Source organism: Canis aureus, chromosome 6, assembly GCF_053574225.1.
Source record: "Canis aureus isolate CA01 chromosome 6, VMU_Caureus_v.1.0, whole genome shotgun sequence".
Classification (NCBI taxonomy): Eukaryota; Metazoa; Chordata; class Mammalia; order Carnivora; family Canidae; genus Canis; species Canis aureus.
Genome location: NC_135616.1, coordinates 58,713,784 through 58,728,737, shown reverse-complemented (window position 1 = coordinate 58,728,737; position 14,954 = coordinate 58,713,784). Strand labels below are relative to the sequence as shown.

General features: G+C 46.0%; 1 protein-coding gene across 2 annotated transcripts in view; it reads right to left on the bottom strand.

Annotated features, from left to right (window-relative positions):
- The window catches only part of BRINP2 (BMP/retinoic acid inducible neural specific 2), a 115,864-nt gene that overhangs the window by 40,500 nt on the left and 60,410 nt on the right, over positions 1 to 14,954 (bottom strand). For both annotated transcript variants that reach the window (XM_077901793.1, XM_077901792.1), the window contains exon 2: positions 10,229 to 10,569. In XM_077901793.1, the coding sequence (XP_077757919.1) occupies positions 10,229 to 10,497 (269 nt within the window). In that variant the 5' untranslated portion in view covers positions 10,498 to 10,569. The remainder of the gene's footprint in view (positions 1 to 10,228; positions 10,570 to 14,954) is intronic.

The following is a 14,954-nucleotide window of genomic DNA, read 5'->3' as shown; positions in this document are numbered from 1 at the left end:
TTCCTCTGCTCTTCCTCCCCCTACTCATGCTCTCTTTCAAATAAATAAATAAAATGCTAAAAAAAAAAATCAGATACAGAGGGAAAAACACAGCAGGCAGAGGTAGCTGTGCTAGACTCCTCCATCTTCCCCAAACCACATCCCAGGTCTAACAGCCCTGATCTGCCCCCACCTATACCTGCAAATCCCACAACTAGCTGCGAAGCCCCAGCCTCCATCTGATCCCATGGTGTGTTGTGGACTGCAAAGGGAAGGGAGAGTGACCCAAAGCATATGTCACTTGTGTCAACGTAAGGAACTGGCAATTTAAGAAGTATCCTAATAAGCAGAGGTTATTTGCATCACCAAAGGGGTTTTCTGGCTTTATGAAAATATCCTTTGAAACATAAGACATCTCCAAATGTGTAGCTTATAAATCAGAAGATACCTGATCCTAAAGGCAGGAGCTACAGATTTACTTAACACTGAATTTTTATAAGCCATTGCCAGGCAAAAAAATAAGATACTGCATTTTGGAATGGCATTAAGTGTCCCTCTAGTAGAGGATTCGATTTACAGAAATTCAATTTACACTGCACCCTTACAGAAATATACCAGCAGTGTAAAGCCGACACACACAGAATTTGCTGTGGGTGAATTGTTTCAGGAAGATTCATCTGTAGCTTCCTCCCACTAAGGGTTCCCCAGAGCCCAAGCACAGATGGAGAACTTTGGTGGAAACAGAGGACTACAGGATCTCTGAGTGAGATGAGCCTGCTGAGCCCCCGAGGCCCTTCTTCTGAGTCCCAAAGACCTGCTGGAATGCCATAAGGAAGAGCAGGAGGGACAGAGAGCACAGGTGGCTACAACTAGAGGCACCATCTCTCTGGGAACGTTAAGAATCCCAGGCTCAAATTATGTATCTGATTCAATAAGCACTTAACAGTCAGATCCTCTATTGTATGGATTGAGGCTGGCTCTTCCTCTTACCAGATGTATGACATTCTCTAAAACTCAGTGTCTTCATCTGTCATATGTATACAGAGAGCTCCCTTGTAAGTTTCTCATTATGATAATTGTAGTGTGTGTGTGCATGTGTGTGTGTGTGTGTGTGTGATACATATGATATAGATCACTTAGTAAATGTGGGGCATGTAATGAACACTCAATATAGAGTTATTATTATTTATTAATATTACTAATATTTAATATTGGAGGGAATACTTTGCTTTCTTTCCCGGGTTAAAGAGAAATTGTGGCCAATGTATCTGCCGTCTCGGAACAACCTATTTTCTTTGCCCCTACTCCTTCATCCCATGGGAAAATCAGGGAGGTTGGTAAGAGGCATCTGTCTTGTGGTTCATGCTTAATACTGTGTGATCGATGCATTGAGATCCTTGCTTATGAAACGTTTTTATCTTTCAAACCGCCGTGCCCTCCAGCAGACTGTCCCTCTGAGAGTGTCCCCCTCCTCACAGCCCTTGGGGAGCTCCACCTGAGGCCACCTACCTGGCCCATCCATAGCATCGAGCAATGCCTTCTCTAGAGGCTTCACTCAGGATCGGGCAAATCAGTCAGGTGCACCAGCAGGCTCCGGTTGTCTCTGATTTGAGTCTGGGATGGATTGTGGGGAGAGGAACCCTGTCTGGGACTCGGGTCCAAGCCTTCACCTCTAGCCGAGCTTGGTGGTAATAAATGTGTTCTGCTTGTCCTCAGCACCTTGTGAGTGCACTCACCTGCTCCCATCCCGGAGGAGGAGATGGATGGTAGGCGAGGGGACCAAACTCCCCAGGTGGCACCCTGGACCACTGCACAGACCTCCCCGCCTCCAACCACCTGCTCCGGGGAATCATCCTGGGGCAGAGGCCCCTGAGTCCTGGCCATGTCTCCTTCACCACTGTGTCCCCAGCACTTGCGGAGTGGCCGGTGCACTCACGTGCTCCATCAGTACGTGCTGAATGAAGAAATGCCCCGCCACGTGCCACTCACTGTTCTAAGCAACATGGACTGAAATAATTTTCTTGTGGGAGATGTGGGAAGCCCTGAGGTGGGATAAATGTGGCAGAAGCGGAATAAAGAAAAAAAAAATGAGAATCCCTGACCCAGAAAAAGATCTTCTCTTGAGGAGAAAAAAAAAAAGGAAAAGGAAAAGACCACATGACTAGCCAGTGTCCCTGTCTGCTGGCATCTGTGTTGTGATGGTTTCTAGACGGAGCCTACCTCACTCGTCTCTCCATGTACACAGCTCTAAGTAGCAATTCATTCATGAATAAAATTAATTATTTCTGGAAGCAAAAATTAATCCTCTTTTTCTCTGCACGACCGACTCAAGATCTTGCTACTAAATCTCATCTGAAAACAAAGCTAATCTTGCTTTCCTCCCCTCGGTCATCCTAGATTTCCCCCCCATTTCTTGCACATTTTTAGTTTTACATTTTTCTCTTCACAGACCATCTTTGTAATCCTATTTTAAGCCAGGGTGGACAACCTGGATATAGCCCCCAAAGACATAAGAAAATTTGGCAAGAGTCATTTTGTCCTGGGGGAACCTGGGACTGGCTTCCTGAGAGCTGATTCTGATGTGGCATCCGGGTCATGGACAAATCCATCCATCGCTCACTGCAAATGTACTAAGTGTCTTCTCCCCGGCCTTTGAGATGCTACATTCCCATGTGTTTTCCAGTATGTGGACTGTCACTCAAACTGGACTGCTGAGCTCCCAGAAACCTGCAGAAGCCTGTTTTCTCTCTTTTGTAGTTTGTTGTAGTGCCCAGAATCATGCTATGCACAAAGGAGACTCCACAAATACCTGTAAGAGGACCAAGTGAGCAAATACACAGTGTGCTAAGTCTACCTTGTATCTGATTTTTTAAGCATAAAAGGTGTTGGATTTTCAGATGAACCAGTGACTTTCTTGGGCCTTACAGCACCGAGTACCATTTTCTCACCAGCCAAAAGTTCACATCCCATTTTTCTCAGGTAGAAACAGAAGGAATTGCCTTTGGCTCTACCTTCACCAGATACACAATTATTTTTGCTTCATTCTACTCACCGTTAACATAGGAAAATGACATGCCCCTCCAGGTGAGAGTGTTTTGAGACTGTACCTTGGCAGAAAGCAGTGTCTAAGGGGCCCTTTTGGGATTTTGGAGGGTCAAGGTATAGCAGAAATGACACAGTGGGACAGAGCAGCTGAAGGACGGACAGGGTCATGTGTTTCAATTTTAAAAAAATATGCATTTTTATTTATTCATGAGAGACACAGAGAAAGAGAGAGAGAGAGAGGCACAGAGACACAGGCAGAGGGAGAAGCAGGCTCCACGCAGGGAGCCTGACGTGGGACTCGATCCTGGGACTCCACGAACATGCCCTGGGCTGAAGGCAGGCGCTAAACCACTGAGCCACCCAGGGATCCCCTGGGTCATGTGTTTCTTGACATTTACATTAAACACATGGGGTAGGCTGCTCAGTGTGCTCCCATCCCTGTGGCTACCACACCATTCCCCAGATCTCCAATTGGACACTTTCTACTCATCCATCAGGGTCTCATCTATTCTTCCCCTTTGATTCCAGCCTTCCTTGACCTTTCTGTACAGAGATCTCCAAATGTATTTATCTGCAAGTTCCATCAGATCAAGAACTGTGACTTCCTTGTTCCTGGCTTTTATCAGACTCATGTAGAAGCATAACCAAAGAGTTGGCCCTCAAAAATGCTGGTTGAATGGGACACCTGGGTGGCTCAGTGGTTGAGTGTCTGCCTTTGGCTCAGGTCATGATCCTGCAGTTCTGGGATTGAGTCCCTCATTGGGCTCCCCGCAGGGAGCCTGCTTCTCCCTTTGCCTATGTTTCTGCCTCTCTGTGCCTCTCAGGAATAAATAAATAAAACCTTTAAAAAAAAAAAAAGCTAGCTGAATGAATATTGCTCTGTTTATGCTCTTACACTGCAGTTGTTTGTTTATGTGTTATTTCTTCTTGTTCTAAGAGAGCAGAACAGTTTCTCATTCAGTTATTTTTACACAATGGGAAGCTTCATAGGGGTCTGTTGCATTGTGTGTTTCTATGTCAGAGATGGAGATAGGATTCTACATAAGGATGAGACTAGGCAAGGCACCATTCAAGGGCCTTCCAGACATTTCTAAAATGAAATTCTTTGGGTGAAGATCTTATGCTGGGCCCATAGCCTAGATTAGATATTATATGTCAGAGGTGCTGTGCATTTAACTAGCACCAAACTCTTGATTAAATTCTCAACATGTTGTTCTGTCCCTCTCCTACCTTCTCACCTGTGGACAGAGAAATACTGCCTGTGACCAGAACTGCAGCCTCATCATTGCCACCTTGCCTCTAATTTTGCTCTAATTTCTTTTTTTTTTTACACCATTCATTTTCCCCTTCTAGCCCGACAAACTCCCTTGTTGTCGAAATACAGATCCAGTGAGAAGTTCAGAGATCAACCAATTCACTTGGGTGAGGCCATTTCTCCAGAAGAGCTCATCTTCCTCCTGCCTGTCCCACCCCCCCTGAGAACCACAGCCCCTGCTGTGGTGCCCTGCAGCTGCGTGATAACACGCCCTTCCTCGACCTCAGTTGCTGTACTGCACGCCTAGGAAATCACTGGGATTTACCCAGGCAGACTCAGGTTGCCTTTGGTTGTCGTTTATTTATGTGGATTGTGATCTCTTAATTGGAGATGGTGCCTCTCCCAGGGTTCACTGTTTATCCAAATCAGTATTTGTTAGTCCGTGAGACGTGGTCCGGATGCTAAATCAGCTCTGGAGCTCCTCCTGTGTGATTGCTTCCACAGCTGCTCTTCGATTCCTCACCTCCCTATCTCCCCGGAGGCACCCACAGGCTGGTTCTAGGCCCTCCAGCCTTTTCTGCTTTTAAACTTTTCTCCCAGCTGCTGGATCTATCCTTATGAGTTCATGTGTCTTGATGCTAGTAACTCCTGAATTTCACCTCCCTTGACGACTATTCTAATTTCATTTGTAACATCTCCTGTAAATATTCCCATGATCTCAGATGCATCCTGGGGGATGCCTTCCTTCCATCTTTCTCCTCCCTGGTCAATCCTGCTCTCCTCTCTACCTCCCAACACTTAGGGTAATCGAGTAGAGTACTTCTCAAGCTTTCGTGTCCCACCATTCATCTGGGGCTCTTGTTAAAATGCTCTGTAGGTCTGGGGTGAGGCACTGGGTCCGGTAATGATTAAGAGCTCTCAAGGAACACCGATGCCACTGATGCACAACCACACTTGGAGTAGTATGGGTCAAATATTTGGTTGTTCCCATTTCTTGCTTAGCTCAAATGTGAGCTATTACCCAATCTTGATGAACTGCACAAAGACTGTTTTTTCAGAGGGTTATTGCCTGGGGCCTACTGAAAGGTCCTTTTGGCCTAACTGCCCTCATTCACCACATCACCGGACTCTATACCTGCTCGCCCTATTGGATGTTTCCAGATGCACTTGCTCAAACACATTGCTGCCTCAATCTACATATTTTTGGGTATCACTCCAGCCCCTTGTTTTTCAGTTTTGTCCTACTTTGGTTCTCAAAATTTTCCCAAAATATGATCAAAATATAATATCCTTTTTTGTCAAGGAAGATACCTATTTAATTTCTCTTTTGGTTTGTTTTCCTCCCAAAAGGCTTCTAATGTATCCCCAGACCCTTCCTTTCTAAAAAAGAAGCAGATAGAAATGGGGGTAATAATTTGAAATTATACCTAGCTTTGCTTTTCTCCTAACCACCATATTATGCTCATTGTTCTGTATGATTTCTAACTTTTCTCTCTTAATTTTAATTTATTCTTTCCGAGTTTCAAGCGTTTCATCATAGTGGCTTGGATTTTTTCCAATACCATGATTATCTCTCTATTAAAGCTTTAATACAAAAAGAAATAAAAAAAACAGACTGCTCATTACTTTGATTTGTAGCAAGGAGAGAATGGAACATTACCGCTAGAGTGTTTCGAGAAACCATATTTACATTTGCATCAGTTCAATTTAGGTGCCTGATTAGGTTGCGTGGTATGATGAAGATGCACTTACCAGTCAGAGGGAAGTGGCATGGTCTAGAGTAATGAGCAGGAGACCTGAAGTCAGGAGCCCGGAGTGCTATTTCTGGCTGTGAGTGGCTACCTCTCCGACCTTGACCAAGTCAATCTCATTGCCTTGGATCTTAAGAGCCCCCACCTGTCTCACGGCACTGCTGTGAGAGGTGAGCACTTAAGTGTCTGTCCTGGTGTGGGCTATGGAGTCAAACAAGGGAGAGGGCATTGAGGTCACAAATGGAATCAGAGACAAGATCTCTGTTCTTATAGCTCTTACAACTAGGCTGTTAAGAGACAAAGTCTGAGAAGTGGGCTGATTGTTCAGATCTTGGTCACCAGGGCTTGAGGACACAGTGAGAGATGGGTTAATGGGATTTAAAAACTCGCCCGAAGTTGAGTAAGATAGTCAAGCCCATCCTGTTATTTAGGAAGGCTTAACAAGAATGCATGTTGTCTTTCTTCTCACAACAATGCCATCCTGAGATTGTTCATTTCATCCCCAAAGACAGGAAGCAGGCAATGACTGGCTTCTGGAGTATGTCCAAAGAAGGCTTGCTCAGTTAGCAATCCTTAAATTTAGGAGAAAGATTTTTACCTATAGTGACCAGTAAGTGTGTGCCAGAGAGAATTCATTTATCCTTTGGTTAGCTTTATCTCCCAAAGAGAGACAGATTGAGGGGTAAAGGTGCTTTGAAAAGGAAAGCAAAAGAATGATTTTTTTTTTCTCCTTGCCATGTAGTCTGTCGATGTGAAGCCCTCAGCGGACATTATCACAAAGGTAGCACCCATGGTTCTCATCTCAATACCACTCTTTCATTGGCTAATATTTGTTGAGGACAATCCAATAATAGTTATTATTTATTAAACACTGTGCTTAACATCAATTCACTAATTTAATTTTCACATCAATCCATTAGGTATGCGATTATTATTTTCATGATTTTACAAACAAGGGCATTGGAGAACACAGCAATTAAGTAATTTTCCCAACAATATACAGCTAGTAAGCTGCAGCTCCAGGATTAGAATTCAGGTCATTAGGCTCCAGAAGCTTCACTCTAAAGCACACTGAAGTTTCAGCACAAACTTGACATGGACATCAACAGAGCAGCAATCTCCAGGGGCCCGCAGTTGGAGGCCAAAGCTATTCTAGAACAACCAATCATCTTCCCAAAGTAAGAGCACATTCTGATAGGTGGGATTCAGAACTTAACCTTAGAACCTTGCTATATGCTAGTTATGACCTGTTCACACACAAGAAGAGGAGAGCCCCTCTCCTCCTGTGTGAGAGACCTTCATGTGCTTCTGCACCACATATTCTAGACCCACTGGGATATCTTAATCTTCCCTCACCACAGTTCACCTTTTTTCCTCTATGGAAGGCACATGTGGATACCATCTGATTTCTATGTTCAGAAAGCTCTCTTAAAGAAACAAGTGAAAGACAAATGCTGTCTGATATCCAGAGTTGATGTTCTCTGTAAGCTTTTCCTCCCTGTGGCCTTCCAGAACAAATGCCCTCTGGTCATTGGGGATGGCCTTCAATGTATATTTTACCAGTTGTTTGTGACCACTTTCATCTGAGCAAGCAAGGTCTTGAAGTTGCCAGAGAGAATTGCCACTAGAGACAGAAGAGGATGGGATATAAATGAATTCCCACAGGGGTAATATAGAGCCCTACATCAATATCCATGGGCCCACCATTTTGCTTAATAACTAAAGGCAAAACTCCCAGAATGCTCCTGGAGCAGCCGTGTGTGACCACTCTCTCTTTGCTCCACCAAAGGGTCACACATCAGAACGCTGCATTTCTGTCAGAATGACTGGTTACTGTTTCCCCAAGTACAGGTTCATGTGCAATAACTGACCCCAGAGAAACAGAATGGCACAGTGTAAGAGCTTGTCACATTAAATGATCAGAAAACCATTACCAACTGATAGAACAGTTGATGGTGCAGAAGTGATTACAGACACTCCCCATGGGCCAGCTCTGAGCTGCCGCCCAGGCATTCAGTGGCTGCCAGGCTTAGGGCTGGGTCTCCATAAGGAGAAAAATCTATTGAGGGAGAAGAAAAGTGATGATTTATTCCCTTTAGTTTCTATAGCCCTTTGAGTGGATGGCGGCGTTGGGATCCCGGGCCTGACATTTTAGTTCCAATATACTTAAAATATATACGTATATATTTGGTGATGATCATGCTTCTCAAAGATTGGGATGAACTGAAAAGGTCTAAGGTAAATTAAATCTGGTTTTCCTGGACCAGAGGGATTTGCAGCTTAAATATATGCTAGGTTGGATTTTCTTTCTTTTTCTCTCTCTGTCTCTCTCTCTCACGATGGGAAAAGAAATTGTTTAATAAAGAGAAGCATCATTTTGAATTTACCTTATAAGAAATTTGTGTGTGGGGGGGGGTACAGGTCCAGTTTCTTATATATTTACTGAAAGTCGAGTCAATCTCTTCTGCTCACTTAGCTTCAATTGAGCTAACTCTGCCTCTCCCAGCCTGGGTTGCCTGCATGCTGCCTCAGTGGCCCAAGAGAATTTCTTCTGTAGTCTTTAGAGGATGGCAAAGACTAGAGCCCCTGAAGCAGGGTGCGAACTGCAATCTCTTCCAAGACCAGACTGGATTCAAGCACAGCAGAAGAGAAATGGTTTGAAAGGAGAGCTGGGCAGTTGCTCCTGAGAGCAGGACTTTATCCCTATATATGTCTGCACCCATGAAGTGTGCCAGACTCTCAAATATCTCATCTTGTCCTTTATCTGCATCCGTGTGTGGGAATCATGTACCAGGAGAACAGCCTGTAAATGGCTTCTCTTCCCATTAGGGGGTCTTCTAGTGATGAATACCCTAAGACCTTATTTCTGATACCCTATAATAGCCTAAATAGACTGCATGGTTATTGCAGAAGTTTAAAAAAAAAAAAGCTCTCAGAAACAACAACAAAACGTCTCCAAATATATTTTAAGAACTCAGAACTACTTGGAAGAACTACTTGGAAGCTAATCCTTCCTCCACCCTTTAATAGCTGTGTGGGCTTTGGCAATTTACTTAACTTCTCTGGATGTCATTGAACTCATCTGTAAAAAGAGAATAATAATTGTTCTTCCAACATAGGCTTGTTGTAAGTATTAAATGAGCCAATGTGTATAAGGCATGTAAAGTGCTAGATCCAGCAAGAGGGCCACAAACTAGTATGCTCATATGACTAGAAATGCATGTGCCAGAAGGTAAACAGTATCAACCTCTAGTTGCTAAAGGAACAGGTGATTTTTCTGGTTTTGTTTCTTTTTGTGCCTTTTTTTTTTTTTTTGTATTTTCTCTCTTTTTGTTGCATTAGAAACTCATTTGTAATTGGAAAATAAATGTCTTTGATAAAAGGAAAAAATTTCAGCAAAGCTCCCAGGGTTGTCTGAAGACCACGGGCAAGGTGAAGAGGACAAAAGAGCCATGACAACAGGGCGAGTGGGCAGAGGGATGAAGGGGAAGTTTTTATTCAGAGATGCACTCCTGGGAGCCCTGAGGCTCACTGGGTCACTGGAGGTGAGGATTTCGAGAAACCCTCTCCTTTTGAAGTACTGGCCCAGCAGCCTGGAATATGTTCCTGGTTCATCCCTCATCAGATGGCCCTGGCCAGTCTCATGTCTGACTTTCAGCTCTGACGCTCCCAAGGATAGGTCTAAAGGGCCAAGAAGGTACAGCCCTTTGCCATGGGCAAGGTCAGTGGAGGCGGTGGTGGGGATGAGGGACAGTGCAGGCGTGTCCCTGACCGGAAAGGTCTCCCCAGACCACCATTCAGCAGGAGCTGGAGCTGCCCTTCCTTCATTTGCGTGTCTAGGTAATTACAACTCATAAAAGTATCTAAACCCATTAGTTAAAACCCGGCCCCAGCGTTTGACTCTGACCTCCTGCAGCAGCGCAGGCCACACGCTGACTCCAAGCCGCCTGATTTGTCCTCAATTTATAAGCAGCACAACCTATAAATAGAAACCCTTTTGCTAAGTTCCCCAGGAGGCATCAGCAGGTTTTCCAGCTTGTATGTATTTTCTCTCTCTCTCTCTCTCTTTTTTGAACCAACACGGTAGGCTGGTTATCCCTGCCGGGCCGCTGCCCCACCTGTTCTCTTCTGGTTGGGCCTGGGCGCCCTGGGAGCGGGCTGGGCCCTCCACCCCGGGGAAGCCCCCCGCTGCGCTCACCTGTAGATCCTGTACCTGGTGGTGAAACCCTGCCGGTAGCGCTCCATGAAGTCAGCGTACTCCTGGGCGCGGTGGAAGGGGCCGCGGTCGGTGAGCAGCCAGTCCAGGGGCGGCTGGCCGGCGGGGGGGGCATGCTGCTCGGGGGGCGCCGCGGCGGCCGTGGCCGAGACCGCCAGCACCCAGCCCGGGAGGCCGAGCGCCAGCAGGGTTGCCCATGGGGCCGCCGCCCGCCCGAGCCCTCTAAACCGAGTGCCGCACTGCCACCTCATGCTTCTCCCGGCCGGTTGGTGTCTTCATTCTCTCGCCACGCTCTCCGCCTCTGTGCCTCTCCTCCAGGGCTCCTGGAACGAGAAAAGTCCAACAGGCACGTGTCAGTGGGACGCCCTGGTCTCGACCCCGCGGCCCGTGCGCCTCCGACATGGGTGGCCAGGGCGCGCTCCCGGAGGTGCTGATGCGGACAGCGCCCCGGCGCGAGGCACCCAGCAGGGCGCTTGATGTGCATTCCCTTCCGTTCTTAAAACAATCCTAGAGGAAACACCATTGTCATCATTTTACAGATGTGAAGGTGGGGTTTAGGAAGAGGAAGAAGAGTTGCTGAAGTTCATGCAGCTTTTAGGTGAAGAAACCAGAATTTTGAACTCTGGTCATCTGACCAACCTTTAGGGTAGATTGCTTCTACCTCTCTCCTATGGGGACTCCGTGCCATCTGCTGCTTCTGTCTTCCTCGCCCAAAGTGTTCACTCTGTATCCACCAGTAATAGCCCCACGGAGGTGAGCACTGCCTCTAGAAGCCTGAGGGAAGGGGAACCTGACCCCACTTCTCAGGTGGCAGATTGTGGGGCCTAGAAGTAGTGAGGTCCCATCGCTGCCATGAAGCTGGGCAAACTCGAGCAAATCACATCCCTTCTCCGGGTTTCGTTTTCTCTTATGAAACAAAGAGGCTTGACTACGTCCTATCTAAGAATCCTTCCAGCTTCCAATATCTGATCCCTTCTTTTACAGACGGTCAGGCAGGAATGGAGTTAGAATGGGAAGTCAGGGACGCCCCGTGTGGCTCAGCGGTTGGGCGCCTGCCTTTGGCCCAGGGCGTGATCCTGGAGACATGGGATTGAGTCCCACATTGGGCTCCCTGCATGGAGCCTGCTTCTCTCTCTGCCTATGTCTCTGCCTCTCTCTCTGTGTGTGTCTATCATGAACAAATAAATAAAATCTTAAAAAAAAAAAAAAAGAATGGGAAGTCAGGTCACCTATGGCCATCATCAGAGAGCAGACCCGTGTATGCACGATCCTGGTAGTTCTGTCTCTGCGTGCCACCTGGAAGCTCCCTGATGGCAGGACTGTGTGGCCTTCTATCCTAGCTCCTGAGACCCTTCTTGAAGGAGTGAATGAGTATATCCCATATTCTCAGAGTAGAGGGGAAGGTGCCAAGAAAAAAGATTCTGGCCTGCAAAATTCTTGGCTGCCTTGTGACTCCTCACAGGCCTTTGATTCCCAGTGTGTCTGTACTGTGCCTAAGAAGAACTAGCCATCTATATATAAATCTTTAGGCAGATATAGGGGTCTCATTCAATACTCGGGGGGGGGGTCCTTACAATTGCATTCACTCCTTTGATCTTTAACTGCACGTGCTGTCAGCGTCTCACCTATCTGCCCTCACCAGCACCATTGCAGTGCTAAAATGTGCTAGAATGACTTCCAACCCCCAGTGCCTGTCACTTGTGGCTTTGAGGACTTTCTCTGGCTGCCAAAACCAAAGATAGACTACCTGCAGAGGAATCAAGGGGTATTAATTCTCTGACACTTCCAGGGTCCTGTACGGGCAGGCCAAGTGGGCTTCAGAGTTTGAGTCACACCTCCTTCTAGAGCCCCCTGTGTGCTCTGAAATGGCTCCAGCTCAACAAAACCACCAGACTTCCCTTGGACCAGTATGAGTCCTGAAGAAGCTGCCCGGAGGTGGGGCCAAGTATTAATCCTGGATACTCCCAGCCCAAAGGCTGGCCTGAGCCTGAAGACCCCAGGCTCAGTATTTGTACTTTCAAACAGGTCCCTGCTCATAAGGATGAAGGGACAGAAGCATGAGCATCTGCACCTTCAGAATCACTCCTCCACTCCAGCCAGGAGGCACTGACCACCTACCATGTGCTGGGTGATTCTTAGAAGCTGTCCCAGTTAATTCTCACAGTAAATTTGTTACATGGGTGCTATTATTATAGGTTTGCTGCTCACTGGGACAGTGAGCTGGAGTTGAGCTAGGAAGACACAGAGGTTGAATATGAACCTAGATCTGGCTCTATGTCCAGACCTTACCAAATAAGGCTGGGCTACCTAAATTGCTGGAGCAGCTGCAAGACAGACCTTAGATTCATGACCTGGTTGAGAAAGAGGTCCAAAGGGATAATTCAGTGACACTTTCCCTACTGGGTCTTAGAACATATTATAACATTCTAATCATTAAAATAGGTAATACTGGCACACAAATTAAATGGGCAGATCAATGATATAGAACAATTAGCTCAAAAAGAGAGCTTATTATAAACAAGAACTTAGAATGTACACACACATATAAAAACATTACAGCCTAATTGGGTGGGGGATGGAATATTTTAAACATCATGTTGGGAAATTAGTTCCAGATGGATTAAAAAGTTAAATATAAAAAAACAGAATCATAGGAGGAAGAAAAGTCCCCAAGAGTTTTTTTTTTTTTAAGATTTTATTTATTTATTCATGATAGACACAGAGAGAGAGAGAGGCAGAGACAGGCAGAGGGAGAAGCAGGCTCCATGCAGGGAGCCTAATGTGGCATTTGATCCCGGGTCTCCGGGATCACGCCCTGAGCTGAAGGTGGTGCTAAACCGCTGAGCCACCGGGCTGCCCTCCCCAAGAGTTTTATAATAAGCATGTATTGCTCCTAAATCAAGGGGAAAGTGATATAAAGGAGTCAGTCCTGCACATGAGGTTTAGGAATTTTTTATAGGATGTAATCTGATGAGGATGCCCAAAATGTTTCTCATTTAATCATTCATACATTCATTTATTGGGAAACATAAATTGGGAACTTAGTCCTAAGTGCCAGATACTATGTTAAGTGTTGATAATACAAAAGCAAGGGCTGCATTATCTGAAACTCTGTTGGTGACTAATTCCTCTTATAGAATACTGTTCTGTTTTTGGTGATGGAGGGGAAGGGGTAGGTTCATTATGAAGACTGGGGCTGGGCAGCCCGGGTGGCTCAGCGGTTTAGCACCGCCTTCAGCCCAGGGCCTGACCCTGGAGACCCGGGATCAAGTCCCACGTCAGGCTCCCTGCATGGAGCCTGCTTCTCCCTCTGCCTGTGTCTCTGCCTCTCTCTCTCTCTCTCTCTCTCTCTCTCTGTGTGTGTGTGTGTCTCTCATAAATAAATAAAATCTTAAAAAAAAAAAAAGAAGAAGAAGACTGGGGCTACTTAATGCCACAGGCCAAGGCAGCAAACAGAGTAAAGTAGAAATGAACCAAGAGAGAACACTGCAGAAGGCAGGATGTTAAAACAGCCCCCAAGACTCCCATGCCCTTCTGTGCATGCGTTGCCTAATCTCCTTTTGAGTGCGGGCAAGACCTGTGAATATGGTGGGATACTACTCCCAGGATCAGGTTACTGATCAGTTAACTCCAAGTTCTTTAAAAGGAAAAAATATCCTTGGTGGGCCTGACCTAATCAGGAGAACGAGACACCCTACCCCCACCCCCAGCCCCGCCGAAAAGAAAGTCAAGTGTAGAGAGACAAGCTTAAAGAAAACAAATTCTACGAACAGCCAATGAGCCTGGAAGATACCGTTGAGCCCCAGGTAAGAACTGCCTCCCTGACTGACACGACTGACACCTTGATTTCAGTCTGGTGAAACCTTGAGCAGAGAACCCAGCTAACCCATACCCGGATTCCTAACCTACAGAAACCACAAGATTGGAAATTTGTATTGTTCGCTGCCACGAAGTTTGTGGTAATTCATTCCACAGCAACAGAAAAATAATACAGACAACATAAAAGATGGTGATATCCCTCTCGCATTCTGCACACAGCCTGATCTGGTGAAGGGTTTCCACACTCCCCGAGGAAGACTAGCTGTTGTTCTCAGCATGTGAAAAAGATGGCATGGCAGTTTGCCAATGAGAAGTGATGTGCTCACCTCCACACCGCCCTGTCTAGATTACAGATCCCTCCAGGTCAGAGGTGAGATGTTTGTATTCCAGCCCTCATACATAGTCAATCCTCAGATATACGGAATTAAGCAATCCCGTTCATTCTATAGAGGGATCACGGTGAGCCAGTGACAACCCATGGCCTTGGCCCGGCCCCTGAACTTGTGCCCTATGCTAGCACACCTACCAATCAAGAGTTTTCTAAGGACAGGTGTGAAAAGCTGTGTGCTCTTTGAAAGAAATGAGATATTTTAAGTCAATGTGTGCTTCTTGTCATTCTTTGTTTATAATTATGCTTTTTCAGAGCTCACAATGTGCTGGAACCTGCCTGGTTATAGGAGTATCAGCTTTACAATCAAATGGTTTTGATTGCCGAGCCAAGTCTGCTGAGTGCAGCAAGAATGCCTGAATTCAGTGCTGACTGCTCTCTGATACACTTGGCCTTGGAATCAGATGGTTTCCGCTGCATTGCTTTTCCTCAGGATCTGAAGATGTTTTGACTTAAAAAAAAAAAAAAAAAAAAAAAAAAAAAAAAAACTCTTTTAAGGAA